This window comes from Xyrauchen texanus, chromosome 24 (genome assembly GCF_025860055.1).
Source record: "Xyrauchen texanus isolate HMW12.3.18 chromosome 24, RBS_HiC_50CHRs, whole genome shotgun sequence".
NCBI classification, from domain to species: Eukaryota; Metazoa; Chordata; class Actinopteri; order Cypriniformes; family Catostomidae; genus Xyrauchen; species Xyrauchen texanus.
The window spans coordinates 9,497,920-9,516,908 of NC_068299.1; the positions used below are offsets into that span (position 1 = coordinate 9,497,920).

Consider the following 18,989-nt stretch of genomic DNA (forward strand, 5'->3'; position numbering starts at 1 on the left):
ATATGCACTAACACTTTACATTTTTTCTGTTCTAATTAATACATTTTGAGCACTACACACATTTAGCTATTTAAACACTCACAGTAGTGAATAAACACGCTATTGCCACTTCGGAAATGAATTAAACAAATAAAACGTACTGCTCATCATCACACTGGCACATGTACACACTGACACACAGCATTTGATGATCCCCTCTCTCTCTGTGTTCAGTTGAAAACAAAATACAAAAACTTTAACATTTCAAAAGCATGAAGTTACACTTTTTAATGAACACAAACACTTTTAAAACAAATAAAAGTAAATAAAACTCTGATGCTTCAACGCCACTCGGAAATACAGTCAGAGGGCCTATAGAGCAATTTTTTCTCCCCTCTTGATCAAACAAGAAAAATACATGTAAACACCCTACTCCACATACGATTGCGCACAAAATGTTTTCAGCATCACTTAAATATTGATATTTCATCAGCACTTATGCTCTTTGAGATATAATGAGATTTGCTCTGACACGATGCGAATCATATCAACTGAAATCAGCGAGACCCACAGCGATCCGTGTCACAAACACACTGCGGAACATATATGTCACTAAGTACATATTTCTCACTATATTATTGTTTTATCAACTTTTAACATATTCATTTTTCACCGCATAACACCACCTGGACCGCATTGCAAATTGTGCTGATCGCATGTAAACTCTCGCAACACTCCTGGCCAGAATGATAACTCACGTTTCTGTTTCTTAAAGGGCCAGCGTAACATTTTATCACTAGCTGAGAAGGACATCTGTGCACACCATATGGACTATACACTTAATTAAGGGCTTTAATAGATAGCTTCACAATTGAAATATTGTCTTATTTTCACCTGGTTACATAAAGAATAAGTATTGTAATTTAAATTCTATAAATTGAAATAATCAAGTACAATATAAAGGGAAATAATGGGCAATTATTGTCATAATCATGCAGCCCAATAATAGAATTAACTAAATGCTTTTTAAAATTGTTTTAGATGGAGTATGGCATGTCACACAGCAGGATCTGTCAACTTTCCAATAAAAAATGTTGTCAACTACCCCAATGTTAATATTGCATTAGTTAGTATGGCATTGATTTTGTTCCCTCCACAGGTACATGGTGTGAACTGAACATTGATGAGTGCCAATCTAATCCATGCCAGAACAATGGGAAGTGCATTGACGGTTACAATGGTTACCAGTGTGTTTGCTCCAGAGGTTTCACAGGCAATCACTGTGAGAGTAACATTGACGAGTGCTCATCCAACCCCTGTGTTCATGGGAGGTACATTAACCTTACTGAGCTGTAACAGTACTTATTTCAAGCTCTTTGATGGAGAGGTTTGTAAATGGCCATCACAGCCATGCTGAGAGACATGGTACCTCTGTGTGTGTTTTAAACAATTAATTGAGCTCACAGTTTTTCTTGCCAGCTTACTTTCAATTAGCTGTTTGGCAGTCTGGTAGGACTCAGTAAACACAACATAATTAGTCATTACCAGCTGTTTGCTGCACTTCAAACATCTAAGTTAAATAATTTGATTTTACAATGAAGTGCTAATGCTTTCAAAAATAGTGAAACCTTTTGTTGATATCTGGAAATCTGACATCCCAGTTTGTCTGAAAACACTTGTATTGTCATTTTTAAGTGTGTGTTGTAGACTGTATCCTGTAAAAATAGTAATTGTGCCCGGCTAAAAATGGCTAAAGAGGGGTTAGAGAGGTTTTCGGCCCTTTTCAACTAGTCAGGGAGAACAGCTTAAACCAACTAAGACCAGCAAAATATCTTAAGCTAATTTATGATGCTGTTTCAGCAAGGTAATGATCAACTTAGGGATGCAACATAAAAATTAAAAAGACACCACAGTTGACAACAGTTCATAAAGATAAACATGGATAGGTTTATAAATGCAATCTTTACATTTTTTAAAGTCATAATACTTTTTTATAAGTTTTAGGATAAAAGATACGTTGACATAAGCCATTAAACTGTGAAATAAGCTGTTTAAGTAGAGTCTAGTACAGGGGTCGGCAACCTATGGCACGTGTGCCATCATAGGCAAACAGAAGGGTAATCACTGGCACGCAAGCAATGGCGAGAGAGGAATTTAAAATTGTATTTTTATGAAATTCCGCACCTGAATTCCAATCTACATCTTGATGTAATCCGTCCTCATAATCATGCAGTGTGTTTTCATCAGCTGAATGGGAGGCTAAACAAAAAGTTCAAATGTGACGAGACTGCAGTATACTCAACAGACTCATGCATCATGTGCAAGCCATTCGTGCTTCACTTTCAGTTAATGGCAAAAGTTGAACTGCTGAATTTTTTATAATAACTATGTTTTCTCTCAAAAAGGTTGCTGACACCTGGTCTAGTAAATGTTGCACTTGTACATTAATTAACCATAAATGTGACTCTATCAAGGATTGTGTGAGAGTTGTAATGACATACACATTATGTAAATTGGTAACATTTATAATATTACCACACCATATAATATTTACTACATTTTCACACATGAAAATCAAGGATAAAAGCTTGTAGTTTTAAATGCCCTGCTTTTTTGGTGTATATAGGCTATATAAAGCCTTTTTGTCAGGATTCACTGCTCAAGTAAATGTGTTTGTGGATTGTTATGCTAGAGCTTCATCGATGTGTAAAATCATCTTTCATAAATCATAAATAATGAATGCAGAGTTTGGAGATGTTAGAGCATGTAAACAATCTATTTTTTTCATTGCAGTTGCCTGGATGAAATTGATGCATACAACTGTCAGTGTGAGGTTGGATGGACTAGTCACAGATGTGAGATCAACATTAATGTGAGTATGTTCCCTTTGAGCTTTGGTGTAGAATGTATCTGAGAATGTATCTCAGGTTATCAATGTAGCTTCTAAATGAATAGTACATGAATTATTTAAGCATTAGTGTGTGTTCAGTATCATCATGGTTATACAATAAATAACACATACTACAAATTTGCTTTATCTGAATACTTGTTAGAAATTAAAAAGGAATAGTTAACCCCAAAAACATGTGTTTAACACAACCTGGTGTTTTCCACATAAGGACAATGGATGGAGATTTATTCTGCCAAGATCCAAAAAAGACAAATGGGACCTTGAAATTATCATAAATGGACTCCATATTATTGCAATGAAGCACATCTCATTTGCGGTCATGTACATTGAAACTTGCCTTATTACAATCAGTCTCATACCATGCAAGAACCAAGTCTTATGGACTACTTTTATGGTGCTCCTTTTATACAGCATACAGCTCCTTTTGTGTTTCATAAAGGAAAGAAAATAGTATGGGGTTAGTACAAAAGGAGGATTAGTAAATGATGACAAAATGTTTGTTATTATTTGGGGTGTAATGTCTTTAATATATCGAAACAAATAAATCAAATGTAGAGATGCAGACATGACTATTTTGAGTGTAAAACGCAGCAATGCATCAAGATTCTGCTATGCATTTAGTCATAGAATCATAAATCAAAATAAATATATACATTTTCTCTGTCGAACAGTTTGAAGAGGCTCATGTTTGTCTAAAGAGGCCTCAGGCTGTAATGAAATCAAAGTTTAAGGTTTAACAGTGTTAGTCTCCACGACATAGCTGGACCATTTCATTCTGGAGACAGGAAACTGTCACATATGGGTGTTAGGACAGTCTGCGGCACAACACAATCTGGAGTTCGTTTACAAAACCACTGATGCACACTTTACTTTGGTAAGGGCTGAAAGTCACTGTTCCAACCACAGACAGAATTTTCTACGTTTTGTTGTCCAGTCCTGCCACAAGTACCTGGTTATGTCAGCATCTGTAGTTTTTATGTTTATTCATGAAAGTGATGATTGATTATAACAACTAATATTTATGTGACTATCCAACATTTAAAAATAAATGTGTTTGGTCAGTTTAGATCAGATTATGTTGTTTCACTCATTTCTATATAGAAATTAAAAAAGAAAAAGTGACAAAATAGTACACTCATTGACGTGACCCCCATAAAAATGAACTAACATAAAACAAATCTATTTAAAAGTGGTCATGACATTCTCCTTTAAGACTTGACAGTAAATGCCCAATGTCATGATTGGCTCTCTACTCTTGACTGACCTGCTTTCTCCTTGCAATCTCACTGCTCACCACTACTGGGCAGGGCTTTGGAAGTGATACGGTAAAGTAGGCGTTTATGTGTTGTTGTGGAGGCGGTCATATGCAACTGTTTACCACAATGTGTCATCACAATGTGGAGGAAGTAAACAATGAGTCATTTTGAGTTCTGAAACTTACACTATGTTTTTACAGTACAATGAACTCTTATACATCAAAATATCAAAGAAAATGTAACTCCTCATGTTATGACCCCTGTAAACAAAATAGATACATTAGCACATATTTTAACACTCAGGTCATAAGACTGTTGTTTGTGTCATTTTTGACCTATTTCCATTTTATTTGTTTTACTTTTTATAAAAATGGTATCCTTCATCTGAGTGGTCCAAGACTTGGTTACTTTTCCTAAATTTTCCATCTGAACACACCATATAAATCAATCAATCGGACACAACGCAGAAAAAAATCACATATAAATGAAGGGGTGAGTCTATAAAACATCCACTATGCAGAAAACACATGCACACACAGGTTTGTTTGACTGTATTAGTGAGGACATCTCATTTACTTGCATTGATTTCATATCAGGCTAATGATATTTTCTATTTCCCAGCTCTACCTCTAAACCTAACCATCATACAAACACATGCACATCACTCGATTTGAAGAACAACATCATTTGATCCATTTCGGATGTTTTGACCCATTTGACAAACCAAGTGTAGACAAACCTTAGTAGGTCCTCGTGGTGGCGTGGTTACTCACCTCAATTCGGTGGCGGAGGACAAGTCTCTGTTGCCTCCACTCCTGAGACCATCAGTCTGCACATCTTATCTCGTGGCTCGTTGTGCATGACACCGCAGAGACTCCCAGTGTGAGGAGGCTCATGCTGCTCTCCGCGATCCACGAACAACTTTCCACGTGCCCCACTGAGAGCAAGAACCACTAATCGGGACCACGAGGAGGTTACCCCATGTGACTCTACCCTCCCTAGCAACTGGGACAATTTGGTTTCTTAGGAGACCTGGCTGGAGTCACTCGAACTTTCGAATCCATGGGTGGTAGTCAGCGTCAATACCCACCGAGCTACCCAGGCCCCTGTTATTATGCATCTTTAAATACATAATATACAACAAGTGTGACTCTCAAACGAACAATGCAGAAGTATTAAAAATGGTGGGGGGAGGGGCACAAGCTTTTAAATTTTTTGAACACAGGACCTAATAAAAAGTTTGTACAGTTCTACCTTTATTTTGAACATCATAACTCCTCCTTAAGCTTCAAGCTTTGCAAAACAGTGCCTGTTACAACATTATGCTCAGTTTCCAAAGGCAAATTAGTCAGAAATGACAGTACGTGGGCATCAAAAGCTACTTAAAAAGAGAAAGAGATAGAGAGTTAGCTTCATTCTGCCTGACCCCCTGAAATACAATATCTGGCCTAGTTTCATATTCTAAACTTTCAATGACAACAAAGATGATAGGATGAAAAGGTCAGACATATTTGTCGGGTTATGGTCGTTTTTTTATGCTTTAAAATGGGAAATGGAGCGCAATAATCTCTTGAGAAGAGAAGAGAATTGAGAACTGAAACGCAAAAGACTGTTATTCAACAACTGCAAAAAAAATAACATATGGCACAGTGAAAATGTTATTACATTATGTATTTCTATCATAATCCTGTTCTGGAAGAAACCAATAATGCCACTGACATTTGCTTGTAAGAGTACAGTATATATTTATTTACATAATGTGTGTAATTAAGTATTGTTTATTACCACCATTTTTTGTTTATTACCTACAACTCAAAATCCCCAACCGATCTGAGAGACTCGAATTCCGTTACTTTAATTATTTGTGCTAAATTCTCTGTAGAAATTACTTATCAATTGTTTATGAAGTACATTCTTTGGGTATGCAGGTGTGTATATAAATACATCCCTGAACATATTACATTCACCATGTTAGCATTGTCTAACTTGTATGTTCATTGACCGATGATGTACTAAGAACAACTGCCAAAATTATGTAGAGAAGTATGCATATTCAGTTGTGGGATAGAATACTGTATATTTCTACAAACTTTATATAGTGGTGACTGTTCTTCTGAATAACAACCAAAAAATCATCTAAACACATGTACAAATGTTATATTAAAATGCTTCAATCCCTAATTGATTTAATACCTAGCACAGCCTTAAATGTACCCCTGAGACCCCTGGCTAAGAGGACCTCACAGGCTTGTTTGGAATAAATCATTAGCTGCTGTGTTCTCCTGTAATGACTCTTTTGAAAAGGTTTTGCCATTCCTTATGGAATCACACATATAGTATCACTAATGTACCACATATCCTTTTTATCCAACCCTCATTAAATCACATAAATGTAATTTCAGACATTTGCTGTAAAACTGTACTAGTGCCCTCAGTAAATCATAGAATTAACAAGTGCTTTTCATATTATTTATAGTAAACGTTTGGCTATAGATCCTTGGAATTTACTCTAAAGTTTAGTTAAGTATATAGACAGAATTAGCCTTTATGTAGATTCTAGTGAACTTTGAATCCTAAAGCTGGTCTCCATTTATCTTGTCTTTATGTTAGGAGTGTGAGACTCATCCATGTCTTAACGGAGGGTCTTGTGTGGACCTTCTGGACAAATACGCCTGCATATGTGCAGACGGTTTCACCGGGAAGAACTGTGACATTGACCAGAATGTGTGTCTGCAGATGTCTCGCAATTTCTCCTTGTGTTTCAATGGAGGGACATGCGTGGATGGACCAGGGGCTAACTTTACATGCAGGTGAATACAACAATGGAAAATAAAAGTACTTTGACATTGTTTTAAGCATTACAGGATGTCTTTTTGGTGCATGTTTATTTTACTGTACATAACCATATATTTCATTAACTGATCAAATGTTAATATAACAACCTGTTTGTACTTCTAAAGTCTGTTTTATACCTTTAACAAAACTGATAACCACTATAATACACTGATGGTCAAATGAAAGATGAAAGCAACTTGATGACTCAAAAGTTAATCAAAATAGACTGTTCTGTCAACCATGACTACTGAAAATGTGTGGGAAATATACAGGTTTGGAGGGTAATGAAATACATGTAACAGGATTACGTATTTAAAATACAAAATATAAGGAATTGTATTCCACTACAGTTACAGTTGAAATCATTGGTAATTAGAATACAGTTACATTCAAAAAGTATTTTGATCACTGAAGAGAATACTTAGAATTTTATTGTCATTTGTTTCATTTAATATTTAGTCCTTTCAGATGGAAAACATTTATACATATAAATGATGCGATACAAAGTGCATTTGAACAGCGGTGAAACACTTTCTTATGATGTGTTACATTCATACGAGCAGACAGAGAAGTACGTTTGAAGTAAGTTTAGAACAGAGGAAATAGAAATAAACCTTGTGTAAATTGTCAGTTTTATGCTAAGCTAAAATACTATTTCTAGCCAATTTACATGCACATGTTACCAAGCACGATCATATTTGATAATCAAGAAAAATACATTACTGGCCTTGAGAAATCTAACGAAATACGTTACAAATTACATTTTACAGCATGTATTCTGTAATCTGTAGTGGAATACATTCCAAAAGTAACCCTCCCAACCCTGGTAATACATTGTTTCCCAAACAAAGACAAAACACCATCTGGTAACACAGAACTAAAATCACACAATAAACATTAATTAAACAACATACTGTAAAATGTAACATAAAACATAATGTTATATTTACATAATGCAGTGATAGGTGCTGTTTGCACCCCTGATTAAATACTACCATACAGTATAGGAGCATCACAGCAACATGTTTATTGTGTTTATTTAGTATCCCACAAACACCTTACACCAACCACTTCCCCTGAACTTAACCCAAACCTTCCCTGCTTTGTTGAAATACTATATGTATTCTACATGTAGCCTATTTCATACTTATAAGCCACCCATTCACACAGAGTACTGAGAACATATAAAGGATGTATTTCAACCCTTTCTCACACCTGAAGCATCAAATACTGCCGCTTGTGCAAGAGCGCAGCGCGTCAATAGGTGGATGGCAAAAGCATCCTTTGGCAACATTTTCCAATGCATCATATTATATGTTGGGGTATGATTTTCATTATGTTTGAAATCAGCCATGTTTATTCACAAAGGTAATGTTTATCAGCAGCATGTATTATTTTACTGTGGTTAATCCATTATTTTTTATACACATTCTGCTCTGCTGAAGTGACCTGTTCAGTTCTTTGTGTATTCCATTCATTCTGATATCTTTGTGTGAAGAACAAACCCAAATGTAAATTTTTATTTCACAGTTCCCCGGCATCCGCCTTAACACATTCAGCTTTTGACTTGTTCTAGTAACAAATAAAAAAATAACCGCTAGGAGAAGGCGTCAGCGTGACGTCGATCGCCATTGGCTCTTGCGCGTCTTGTGACCGAATAGGATGAGCACAAGTTCAGATGTATCTTTTGAATAAGGTGTGCCCTTCAAGTGGACTCAGAGCACATGAATGACCTAGCGAAGTCAGAAGTTCAAGTGGGAAACTCGGAATTCTAGATGATACACGAGTTGCCAATATGGAAGGAGTCCTAAACTTTCTACATGGGTGTAGGAGTGTACAATTTCTGAAGTGAATGACAGGATTTGTTCATTTTCTAAATACAGCTAATTGCTAGCGCTTGCCATTTTGGTCATTTTCATTTATGTATATCAGCAAACATTCTATGCATGTTGTACATTTTAACACCATAAATATAGCTTGTATTTAACCAAATTTTCATTATAATCAGCAAAGTAACTGAGTGATATTTATTATGGTGTCAAAATAAAAGTTCCTTAAGAAATATGTATGAATGATCCCTGCATCATCCATGTTTCCTGTTCTTTCTGACAGCAAAGCACTTGAACACGACATACTCGTAATTAAAACTTAAGAAGTGGTAATTAGGAAAATTCTGATAGCACACGAAGGCAGCATGTGGGAGCAGTATTGGATGGTTTCACTCTGTGCCTCACACAATGCTATTGTATGGTTTGGAATAATTATAATGCTTTTGTATAGTAATTATTTTAAATAAATGATTGTGACTGTACTTTTATCTGACTGTTATGTCTTTAATATTTTTGAGAATTGGGTATGTTTAGGCGTAATGGTGGGGTCGGGTGCTTTTTTTTAAAATGGTGTAATGCAAATTTTAATTATTGTTACAAAATGTACCCAACCCAACCCCATCCCTAAACCTAACCAATTATCAACATTGTTAAACATAAAGCCTCATTCAAGAAATAATCAACATGATCATGTAATATAAACACACTAATATATTTATAAGTAGAATAAAGCATATTGCAGTTAAACGCACACAGTACTATCTAAATATTGGTAGTGATGCCCCATTTTAGACTGCCCTCTGCGTGCGTCGGATACAGATGCCAGGGGGTTCTTTTGGCGTCTGTAGATTGACATGCTCTTGCACAAGCAGTAGTATTTAATGCCTCAGCAGTGAGAACAGGTTGTGTTTTTTGCATCATACTGATATGCTTTGTTTTTAGCTAAGAGATTCATTGTTATGACAAAAGCAAATATACTGTAAATGGGCTAAAAAGCAATAATAAGAAATCAGCCAATAAAGGCTTAATAAATACTTTATAATGCCAAACAAGTCCATAACTAGTCAATTACAAGTGTAAATATTAGTCATAAATTACTGTCTAATTTATGATCCCTAAACTAAAGTGTTCCCAAATAATTTATAGGTTTTCATCATAAATTTAAATAATATAGTGATACAATTTTAATATTGTACATTGTCTTGCTAAATAAAAAATAGATTTTTTTACTGTAAATTAGTAATGCTTTTTCATGCTTTTCACATTATACTATTTAAAAATTTTACTTCCAAAAATTTTTATTTAGTGGTATTTTACATTGAAATTACATATTTTTGTATTGATGTTAAATTATATAAAATATTATATATGATTATATTTTTTTACCCTATGATAAAATATCTTGCAAACAAACAAATAACAGGTTTTTACTGTTGCATTTTTATATAATTTTTCTGTTAAAATTAAATACAGATTTAGTAGTAAGTAACATGCTGCATAGATCTTGAATTAACTTGTCTTTTTCATTATAATGTTTAACGATTTTGTTTCACATGTCACTGTAATTTGGGCCTGTGGACAGGATTTACTTTATCCAGATACATTTTGGTTCCTCTTGTTTCTCTCCAAAGGTCTGTAAGGTTGCCTGAGTGGATGATTATGCAGCAGCTGCTACAAAATTATCGTTCAGCTGTAGGACTAAAATTGCATTGTGGCATATTACTCATTTAGCATAAAAGGACCCATCCAACACATAACATATCTCATTATCTGTTCTTCCTAAGACAATATTCTGGAAAAACTCCTGTGACTTTCCAGACGTTCTGATTAGCTGGGCAATAATGCTATTTGCAATTCTTATCATGTCAGGTGGACAGATGAACAGACAGACAGACAGCTGTGGAATGAGAAAGCATTGTCTGTCCAAATGAGGGCTCATTGGATTGATTTTCTCAAATGAAAAACAAACGCCCATGTCCCATTTTGTGTTTACTCTCATTTGAAATCACTTGTAGACCAATTATATTAAAGCCTGTCTCATTTGGTAATGGACAAAAGCACATATTTTAAAGACAAAAAATTGGAGCTCAATCAGTTTCATATAAGCTGCCGTCTTTTTTGCATAATGTTAAAGGACTCTGAACAGATTGAGTGGTGATATGCTGATTTGAAAGCCATTATGGCTCCCTCAAAATGACAAAAAACAAGGAAACATGCCTTTCATTTAGAGAATGTGAATGTGCTGAATGTGGAATCTTAAATGGAGATCATACATTTGTAGCATGAATCAGTTTTTGATTTTTTATCGGTACTAGATTTTTGAAGAACCAGAAACCAATATATTGATCTTAGAATATAAAGTATAAAAAAATATATTTTGTAATTATTTACTAGGGCTGGGAAATTTAACACTTTAAATGTATGTGATTATGTGTTGACTTTTCAATATATTGAAAATATATACGGAATTATTTGTATTTGTATTTTCCACTTACTGAATCTTCGCTAAAGCTTTCTTCCACATCTTGAGGCTAAAATTGGGAGTTCTTGCTGCAGGTTCTAGCACAGAAACTGATTGTGTGAAGCAGCGCATGCTTCTTCATTACACGTGACGTGTGTCTCAGGCATAATAAATACGGGAGCGGATTTACAGCATGGAGAATGTAGACTTCAACCGCAAGGGGTGAGTCTGGTTGTGTATTGATACGGACATGCTGCCGAATCTGAGAATTGTGAAGTAGAATTTGCATGCCACTCCCCCCGACATATGGGTATAAAAGGGAGCTGGAATGCAGATTCATTCAGATTTCTTCTTCGGAGCCGAGCGGTTGTATATCAGCAAGCTGAGTACTACTACTATTCCATTCACCTCTTCAGAAGCGTGTGCTGTTGGATATATATGGTGCATTCCAGAGGCTTTCTCTCCACTCTGCACTCCACTGCAGACTACGCCCCTGGGCACTTCAACAACTCTTTAAAAGATAAATTGCCTCACGTGCCTGGGCTAAAATCATGTTGAGGAAGCATTCATGGATGGTTCATGTTCTCATTGCGAGAACATGACCATGGCAATGTTAAGGTTGTGGCTTTCCTTCTTTCGAGGGAAAGCCACTTCAGCTGTCCCCCCTGCCAGTCCTTCTACTTACGGGTAAAGGCCGCCCTGGTTGATGCTTGAGGCAATTCAGGGGCTTCAATGGGTACATTTCCACCGGGTAATCCTCCACGGACTGCCCACTCCCCGGTACGCTCATTTGCTCCCATCCAGTTCTGGGATGAGACCGGCAACTCCCCTCAGTGCCAGGCTAATATTTCTTTCGGAGCTCGCGAGCCAGATGAGATGTTAATCGCTGCATCGGAGAGCGCCTTGGAGATGTCGGACTCGACCAGGCTGCTGCCTTCGGGTGTGGGGCGGCCAAGCGTTATGGCGCAATACCCCAGGAAGATAAGGTGATCGCTGCAGACCTCGCCCGGCACTCCCTTCCCAAGCCTGCAGGACAAAGTCATCTCTGGAAAACAAAGCCTACAGCTCTGCCGGTCAGGCCACCTCCACCCTGCACGCCATGGCCCTCTTACAGGTCCATCAGGCCAAGGCTTTGTAAGAGCTGCATGAGGATTGTTCAGATCCTGGTGTGCTTTAAGAGCTGCACTCGACAACTGACCTCGTCCTCTGTACTACTAAGGTCACAGCATGTGCGGTAGACCTGAAGGACACATACTTTCACATCTCGATTTTACCTCGACGCAGACCCATCCTACGGTTCGACGGTCGAGCGTATCAGTACAAGGTCCTCCCTTTCGGCTTGTCCCGGTCCCCTCGCATCTTCACGAAGGTCGCAGAGGCAGCCCTTGCCCCGTTAAGGGAAGTGGCCGTTTGGATTCTCAACTACTCCACGAATGGCTGATTAAAGAGCACTCTCGAGAGTTACGTGTTATATGACGTATTTGTCCTTTACTGACTTTTTTATTAAAAGTTATATATTTTGAAATTAACATTAGCAACTGCTGAATGCTGTAAAATTATTATTCATTATTCTTTTTTTATAGTATTTATTTATCTTGGTCAGTAATAATTTATAAATCTACAATTACTCATTGTAGGGAATGAAGGAAATGTGACGTGATCTTTAAATTGATTTTCATTCTCACACCATTATATGTAAGGATATTTGGTATGCGACATTTAGGAGGGAAATTAGGGTCTCGAAATATGTGAGCTTGGACTAAATTAAACTGTCCTTATTGTAACTTATTAGGACATTAAAGGGAATTAGTCACGTTCGACAACTATTATAAATGAAATAAATGAAAAACAACTAGATTATTTGTCTTAATAAATTCTCCACCATTGAAATCGTAATACAACGTCTAGTTGTATCAGCTCACAATTTCTACTGTAAGGAATTAGCTTTAATAAGTGAATTATGATTAATTCACTTATTGGAGTGATATTATTCTCATGGCTTAATGAAAATAATTTCACACGTATTTAGGTACAGTTTTGAAGTGAAATCTTTTAGAAACAGGGATGAGATCATTTATCAAAATATACCACAGTCACATCGTCTTGGAACGCAGACAAACTTTATTACTATTCTAAACATAAATCTAATCTAACACATATATACATGAGACCGGTTGGTGAAAATGAGTGACAGAATGTGAAATAAAATATTCAGTACAATGAAAATTTACTTTATGGAGTCTGTTGACAATACCTAAAGAACCATTTTTACTTCTTTGAGTCTAAATCGATTTGCTATCGGATTACCCAAAATATTTAATTAATACACCAGCCCTTTGAGCACAATCGTGGAGATGTACTTGCATGTCTTTGGTGTTTCCTTGCGTTCTTTGTGTTGCTTGGTTCTTAGTCGAAAGTTCGTTCCATCGATGTTTTGGATCTCTGTATGAATGATAATTAATTAATTTGTCTGTATGAATTATGGGGTTAGCTTTAAAGCGAGGTCGTAGAAAGTGATGAGTGTGTCCCGAGCTTCCTTGGACCATCACATGGTGAGGACCTGGCCATCAACGGAGCGACCAGACAAAGCATGTGCAGGCAGAAGAGCGGAGAGCCGAAGAGCCTCAAGAGCCATGAGAAGAGAGGATGAAGAGAAGAGAGGCATTATTAAAAGTTACTTTTAGGTACTTAGAGGACAAAAATTCCTCGTCAAAAAAACTGCCATAATAGTATTATATTAAAATTATTTTCTACTTTCAATTAGTTAATTTTTTAACCAACATCAGTCCTGATCATGACTACCAAATATTCATTCATTTTCAGGATATTAGCCCTTTAAATGCCAGTTTGTTAATATAACGCCACTATTGTTTTTTATGGAAATTTTATGAATTATTTCCCATAAACTAAATGTTAAGGGAAATGCAGTGTCAGATTTAAAAAAGCTCAAGGACAAAAATGTCCATGCCAAAAAACTGCCATAAAAACATTATAAATTTAAATTATTTTCCACTTTCACTGACTTTTTTAACTAACATCAGTCCTGAATATTTGTTCATTTTCAGGGTTTTAACTCTTTAAATGCCCGTTGGTTTACATAATGTTGTTTTTACACACACACACATTTCACATTTCAAATTTCAAATACAAAACACACTTTGACATCCATACCAACACACCCACACAATTTTAGCTGCATCATTCAATTGGTCTGCAGTGCTCTATAATACAGCAAACAGAAAATAGGATGAAAGCATATATTTGCTCCATAGGTTAAACATGAGGAAAATATTAAAAATATACATATATGGCTTCAAACCAGGGCTCCTGAATGTAAGCATAATATCATGGAATTCATGATTTTATGCTTTAATGGCACTGGGATCAAATATTGAAGTTTTAATGGGTTTCAATGGGGACATTTTTGTCCTTAAGGTCCTAAGTGTAACTATTTAGTGTACACAGTGTATTATATCAAAATTCCCCCCAAAATACACACCTTTGGCATAATGTATGCCGTTGGCATTAACACAGCCAAAATGATCGGAAAGACAAAAATGTCCCGAAGATCACACAAGGGTTAACTAATGTAGTTTATTAATGTTAACAAATGCAAACTTATTTTTAAGTGTTACAGATATTTTGTGGGGTAATATCAGATCTATAGGCCTACTAAAACTAAATAAAACTATAAACTACCTATTCAGCTTTGCTCACCATGTGCCAGTGGACATGTACTGTAGGTCACTGTCATCAGAACCATTGTCAAAAGCAAAACCATGTGAGAGAGACCCAGCAGATTTTACATTTTTATAACAGCACACCCTCTGATTTTATAGCATGTATTAATATACTTGTATCAAAAATGTATACCTCCAAAAATTTGTCGAATTTACTACAGTATATCTGTAGAAAAAAATTTACTTTTTAACATGTACATTTAAATAATTAAAACAAATGGAATCTAGTATCATGCAAGTTCTTTGAGAAAATTTTTAAATTAAAATATATTTCTGATTATATTACTGTTTGTTTAATGTACCAGGTACCATGACTTATAGCGATTAATATAGAAAAAAAAATTCATCGATTCACTTCGCTATTATTTACTTATCAAGTTCCAAACCTGTATGACTTTCTTGCTTCAGTGGAATATAAAAGTAGATATCCATTAGCCTTAAGTTAGCCTCAGTCAATGAAAGTGAATGTTGACTGAGACAGTAAGCTCCTAAAGTTCTGCCCAGTTTTTGGATGAATTGTCCATTTAAGAGTCTGAAATGTAAAATTGGTAACCTATAACATCTCCAAATAACCATACAGCCAAATCAAAATAAGTTAATTATTGAACATAAAGTGCTGCAATAAACCTTTGAAGAACTTTTATTTATACGTAAGTGTGAGCAACTGCTTTTAAGTTCCGCTTTGGGCACTTTGAAAAGTGCCGTTTCTTTCACTCCTTTAGATTTTTGTTTAGTTTTGTTGTTTTGTAATAACCAACAGCAACATTAATTGCTGAGCCCTTTCAATGTTAGTCACACTTTTCTTACTTGAAATATCAAGTTTATATTTTATTTGCAGCTTAGCTGGTGCATTAACAGAATTTCTTGTTTTAAAATGAATGTACATTAGTTTCATATTAATAAAAAAAATATGAATAAGCTCAATTGTTAAATAGATTCATTCAATCAATCATTTATGTTCTTTGAAATTTGCTTTAAAATATTTAAATGTTTTTTATACTTTCATCTCTCAAATAGTTCAAGTGTACAAAAGAACATGTTTGCAATTATCAGTGTTCGTAGAGTAATCACCATGACAACAAAACACTGATTCATACAGAGTAAGATCACCATATGCTAACCATGTCTATCTTTCCAGAACTGCCTCCTTGTGTTTTTGAGGTGCAATCAAATAATTGAAGCAATCTTAAAAAAATTCCAAGAGATATTTGGAATTCGCTACATTCCAACAAAAACTCTGTAAATGAAACATTTCTCAGTTTGCACACCATCTGTGTGCAAGTGCTTTCACAAGCATAGCTGACCATATGTCCATCATTAATTACATTTTTCCTTTTGAATATTTGCTTTTTTGATGCACTCAAGGCTGTGGCAGAAAAAGTCGCACCATTCTTTTGAGAGATGTTTTAGAGAAAAAAAAAAATCAGATTTACTGTATGATGTTCAAAAGAGTACTGCTTTTATTCAGTTGCCTGCCAGGTTTTGTTGGAGATTTCTGTGAGGTGGAAATGAACGAATGCTGCTCAGAGCCGTGCTTTAACGGTGCCATCTGCCAAGACCTCATCAACGGCTACCAATGTCACTGTCGACCAGGTGAGGCTTTCACTTTAGAAAAAAAGGATCACCTTATCCCATTCCAGTTCATCTCTCATGGCATGTACTGTATTGTCTATATACGCATTTACTCTTGTATGAGTTACAATCATTATGGCATATAGGTTTATGCTTTAGGCTTATAGGCAGGGTTCTTCTGACAGTCATGGAAAACATGGAAATAACTGAGAAATGTAAAATGGGGATTTACAGGACTGGAAATTAATCTGTTTTAAATTTCTGCTGTCAGTATTTTTCTGCTCAAATATAAAATATTTAAAGGTGATGCAATTTTTATATAATAAATAAATATGAAACGATATAAGGATCCCATTTTTAGGTTGATTTCACTGAAAAGTTCATACTTTCAAAACATTGCTCAGTTTGTTTGAGCATCCCAATCACCCTGGCACAGCAATGTCGGCTCAACTCATGGTGTGAGGTTGGTGGTGGGACTATCTCTTTGTCCAACTAATGGAAGAGAGGGGATGTGTTTGGGAATAGTGTTGGAAACAGTGTTTTACGATTCTGTTTGATAGCTTAAGTTGCACAAACATTACAAACCCAACCTTTAATCATCAAGAAATTGCTCTTTCTGATTGCAGTCTCTGTAAACAATTTTTTTAAATATTTTTCAGTAATCATGAATGACTTTATAAGTCAAGGATTTGTTAAAAGGTTTAGGAAATCTGTATAGGGAATGCTGAAAATATCTTTAGTCAAGAAGGTCACTTAAATAACGGAAAAAAAATGAATCTGACAATGCATGACCACATTGTCAGATTAAAATGTTCCCATTATTTAAGTGACCTTCTTGACTATCTCTTGTCTAAAGAAGAAGAGAAATAAAGGGTGATGAAAGGGCTAGACCTCGTGCATCTTGATATGACCATGCAAAAATCACTTATGCTCCTTTTGGGAGTAATTTGCTCTTGGAGGCTACTGAAACAGGCACAAACCTCATAAAGTATTAAAATGTATTCAGCCCTCCCTCACACATGCATGTGGGTGTGGATAATGATGCTTCCCAGAACAGGAAAATGAGGGAGGAAAAGAGACGGTGGAGAGAAGGAGAGCCATATGAGGGGAGTTGGAGGTAGTTGGATGTTGGGGGGGGTGTACTCGGGTGGGCTCACTGTGGCACTCTGGTTTCTTGTTTCTGGCAGGTTGGACAGGCCTGCACTGTGAAGATGACATTAATGAGTGTTTTCTGCAACCGTGCAACCAGGGAATGTGCATACAGAATGAGCCAGGCCATGGCTACACCTGCTTCTGTCGGCCTGGATTTGTGGTAAGTCTTGCTGAGTCCACCCCCCCACCCTCTCCTTCCATCCCCTCCCCCTCGTCTTCCTCCCTGAACTCTTCATCTTCCCCTGAGGTGATTTGAGAGACTCAATCCTGTTTGTCTTTCTCCTGTCAAGAATTTGCCATCCACTTGTTTCTGTTCCAATATTGCGATGGGCTTTTAATATAATAACATCCTCAAGATGGTCTCCAGCACAACAGTGACATTTGGTGATTTTCAAGAGTGGTGAAGCAGAGATGTCACTTATAAACAACAAAATGTGTACTATATTTGTCCATATTTTTTTTTTGTATTAGTTTATTTATTTTATTGGGTGTCTGCAATATTCCCAAAAGCAGCTTCTCAAAGTACTTCTCAACAGTGAAGTTACTTGCATAATATTTCAGAACTGTATTTTTATAATATTTACAAATGCCAGTAGACAAGATTATTCACTAAAAACTAAACTAAACTCTTATTGTCAGATTAAATCTTATAATTTTACTAATTCAAGGTGCTAACTGATTTTGAAGATGTTGTATTTGAAAATATCTTTCATAAATTGCCCCTATTAACAGACATTACTGAAAATCACACCAGTCTCTGTGACAGCCATTGATGTTGGGGGACCAGCCCAAATGTATTTACCCATTCATAAAACAGCCAATCAGAGAATGTTTGCTGCACCATACTTCTGGTGTAGTCTTATAGGGATAGTTCACCCAAAATTTCTCTCACCATTAACTCATCCTCATGCAATCTCAGATGTGTATGACTTTTTTCCTTTTGCAGAACACAAATGTATATTTTTAGAAGAGTATCTCAGCTCTGTTCTTCCTCACAATACAAGTGAATGGTGACCAGAGCTCAGAAGATCCAAACAGCACTTAAAGGCAGCATAAATGTAATCCAGATGAGTCCAGTGGTTTTAAGGAATGTTCCGGGTTCAATAAAAGTTAAGCTCAATAGATAGCATCTGTGGCATAATGTTGATTACCACAAAAATTCATTTAGACTTTCCCCTCCTTGAATAAAAGCAAAAATCTGGGTTATAGTGAGGCACTTACAATGGAAGCGAATGGGGCCCATTTCTGGAGGGT

The 18,989-nt window shown here is 36.0% G+C and overlaps 1 protein-coding gene across 1 annotated transcript in view; it reads left to right on the forward strand.

Annotated features, from left to right (window-relative positions):
• Positions 1 to 18,989, forward strand: part of eys (eyes shut homolog) — a 313,033-nt gene that overhangs the window by 175,072 nt on the left and 118,972 nt on the right. The window contains exons 23-27 of the mRNA XM_052089876.1: positions 1,139 to 1,310; positions 2,773 to 2,851; positions 6,757 to 6,956; positions 16,480 to 16,604; positions 17,771 to 17,895. Coding sequence (XP_051945836.1) covers positions 1,139 to 1,310; positions 2,773 to 2,851; positions 6,757 to 6,956; positions 16,480 to 16,604; positions 17,771 to 17,895 — 701 coding nt within the window. The remainder of the gene's footprint in view (positions 1 to 1,138; positions 1,311 to 2,772; positions 2,852 to 6,756; positions 6,957 to 16,479; positions 16,605 to 17,770; positions 17,896 to 18,989) is intronic.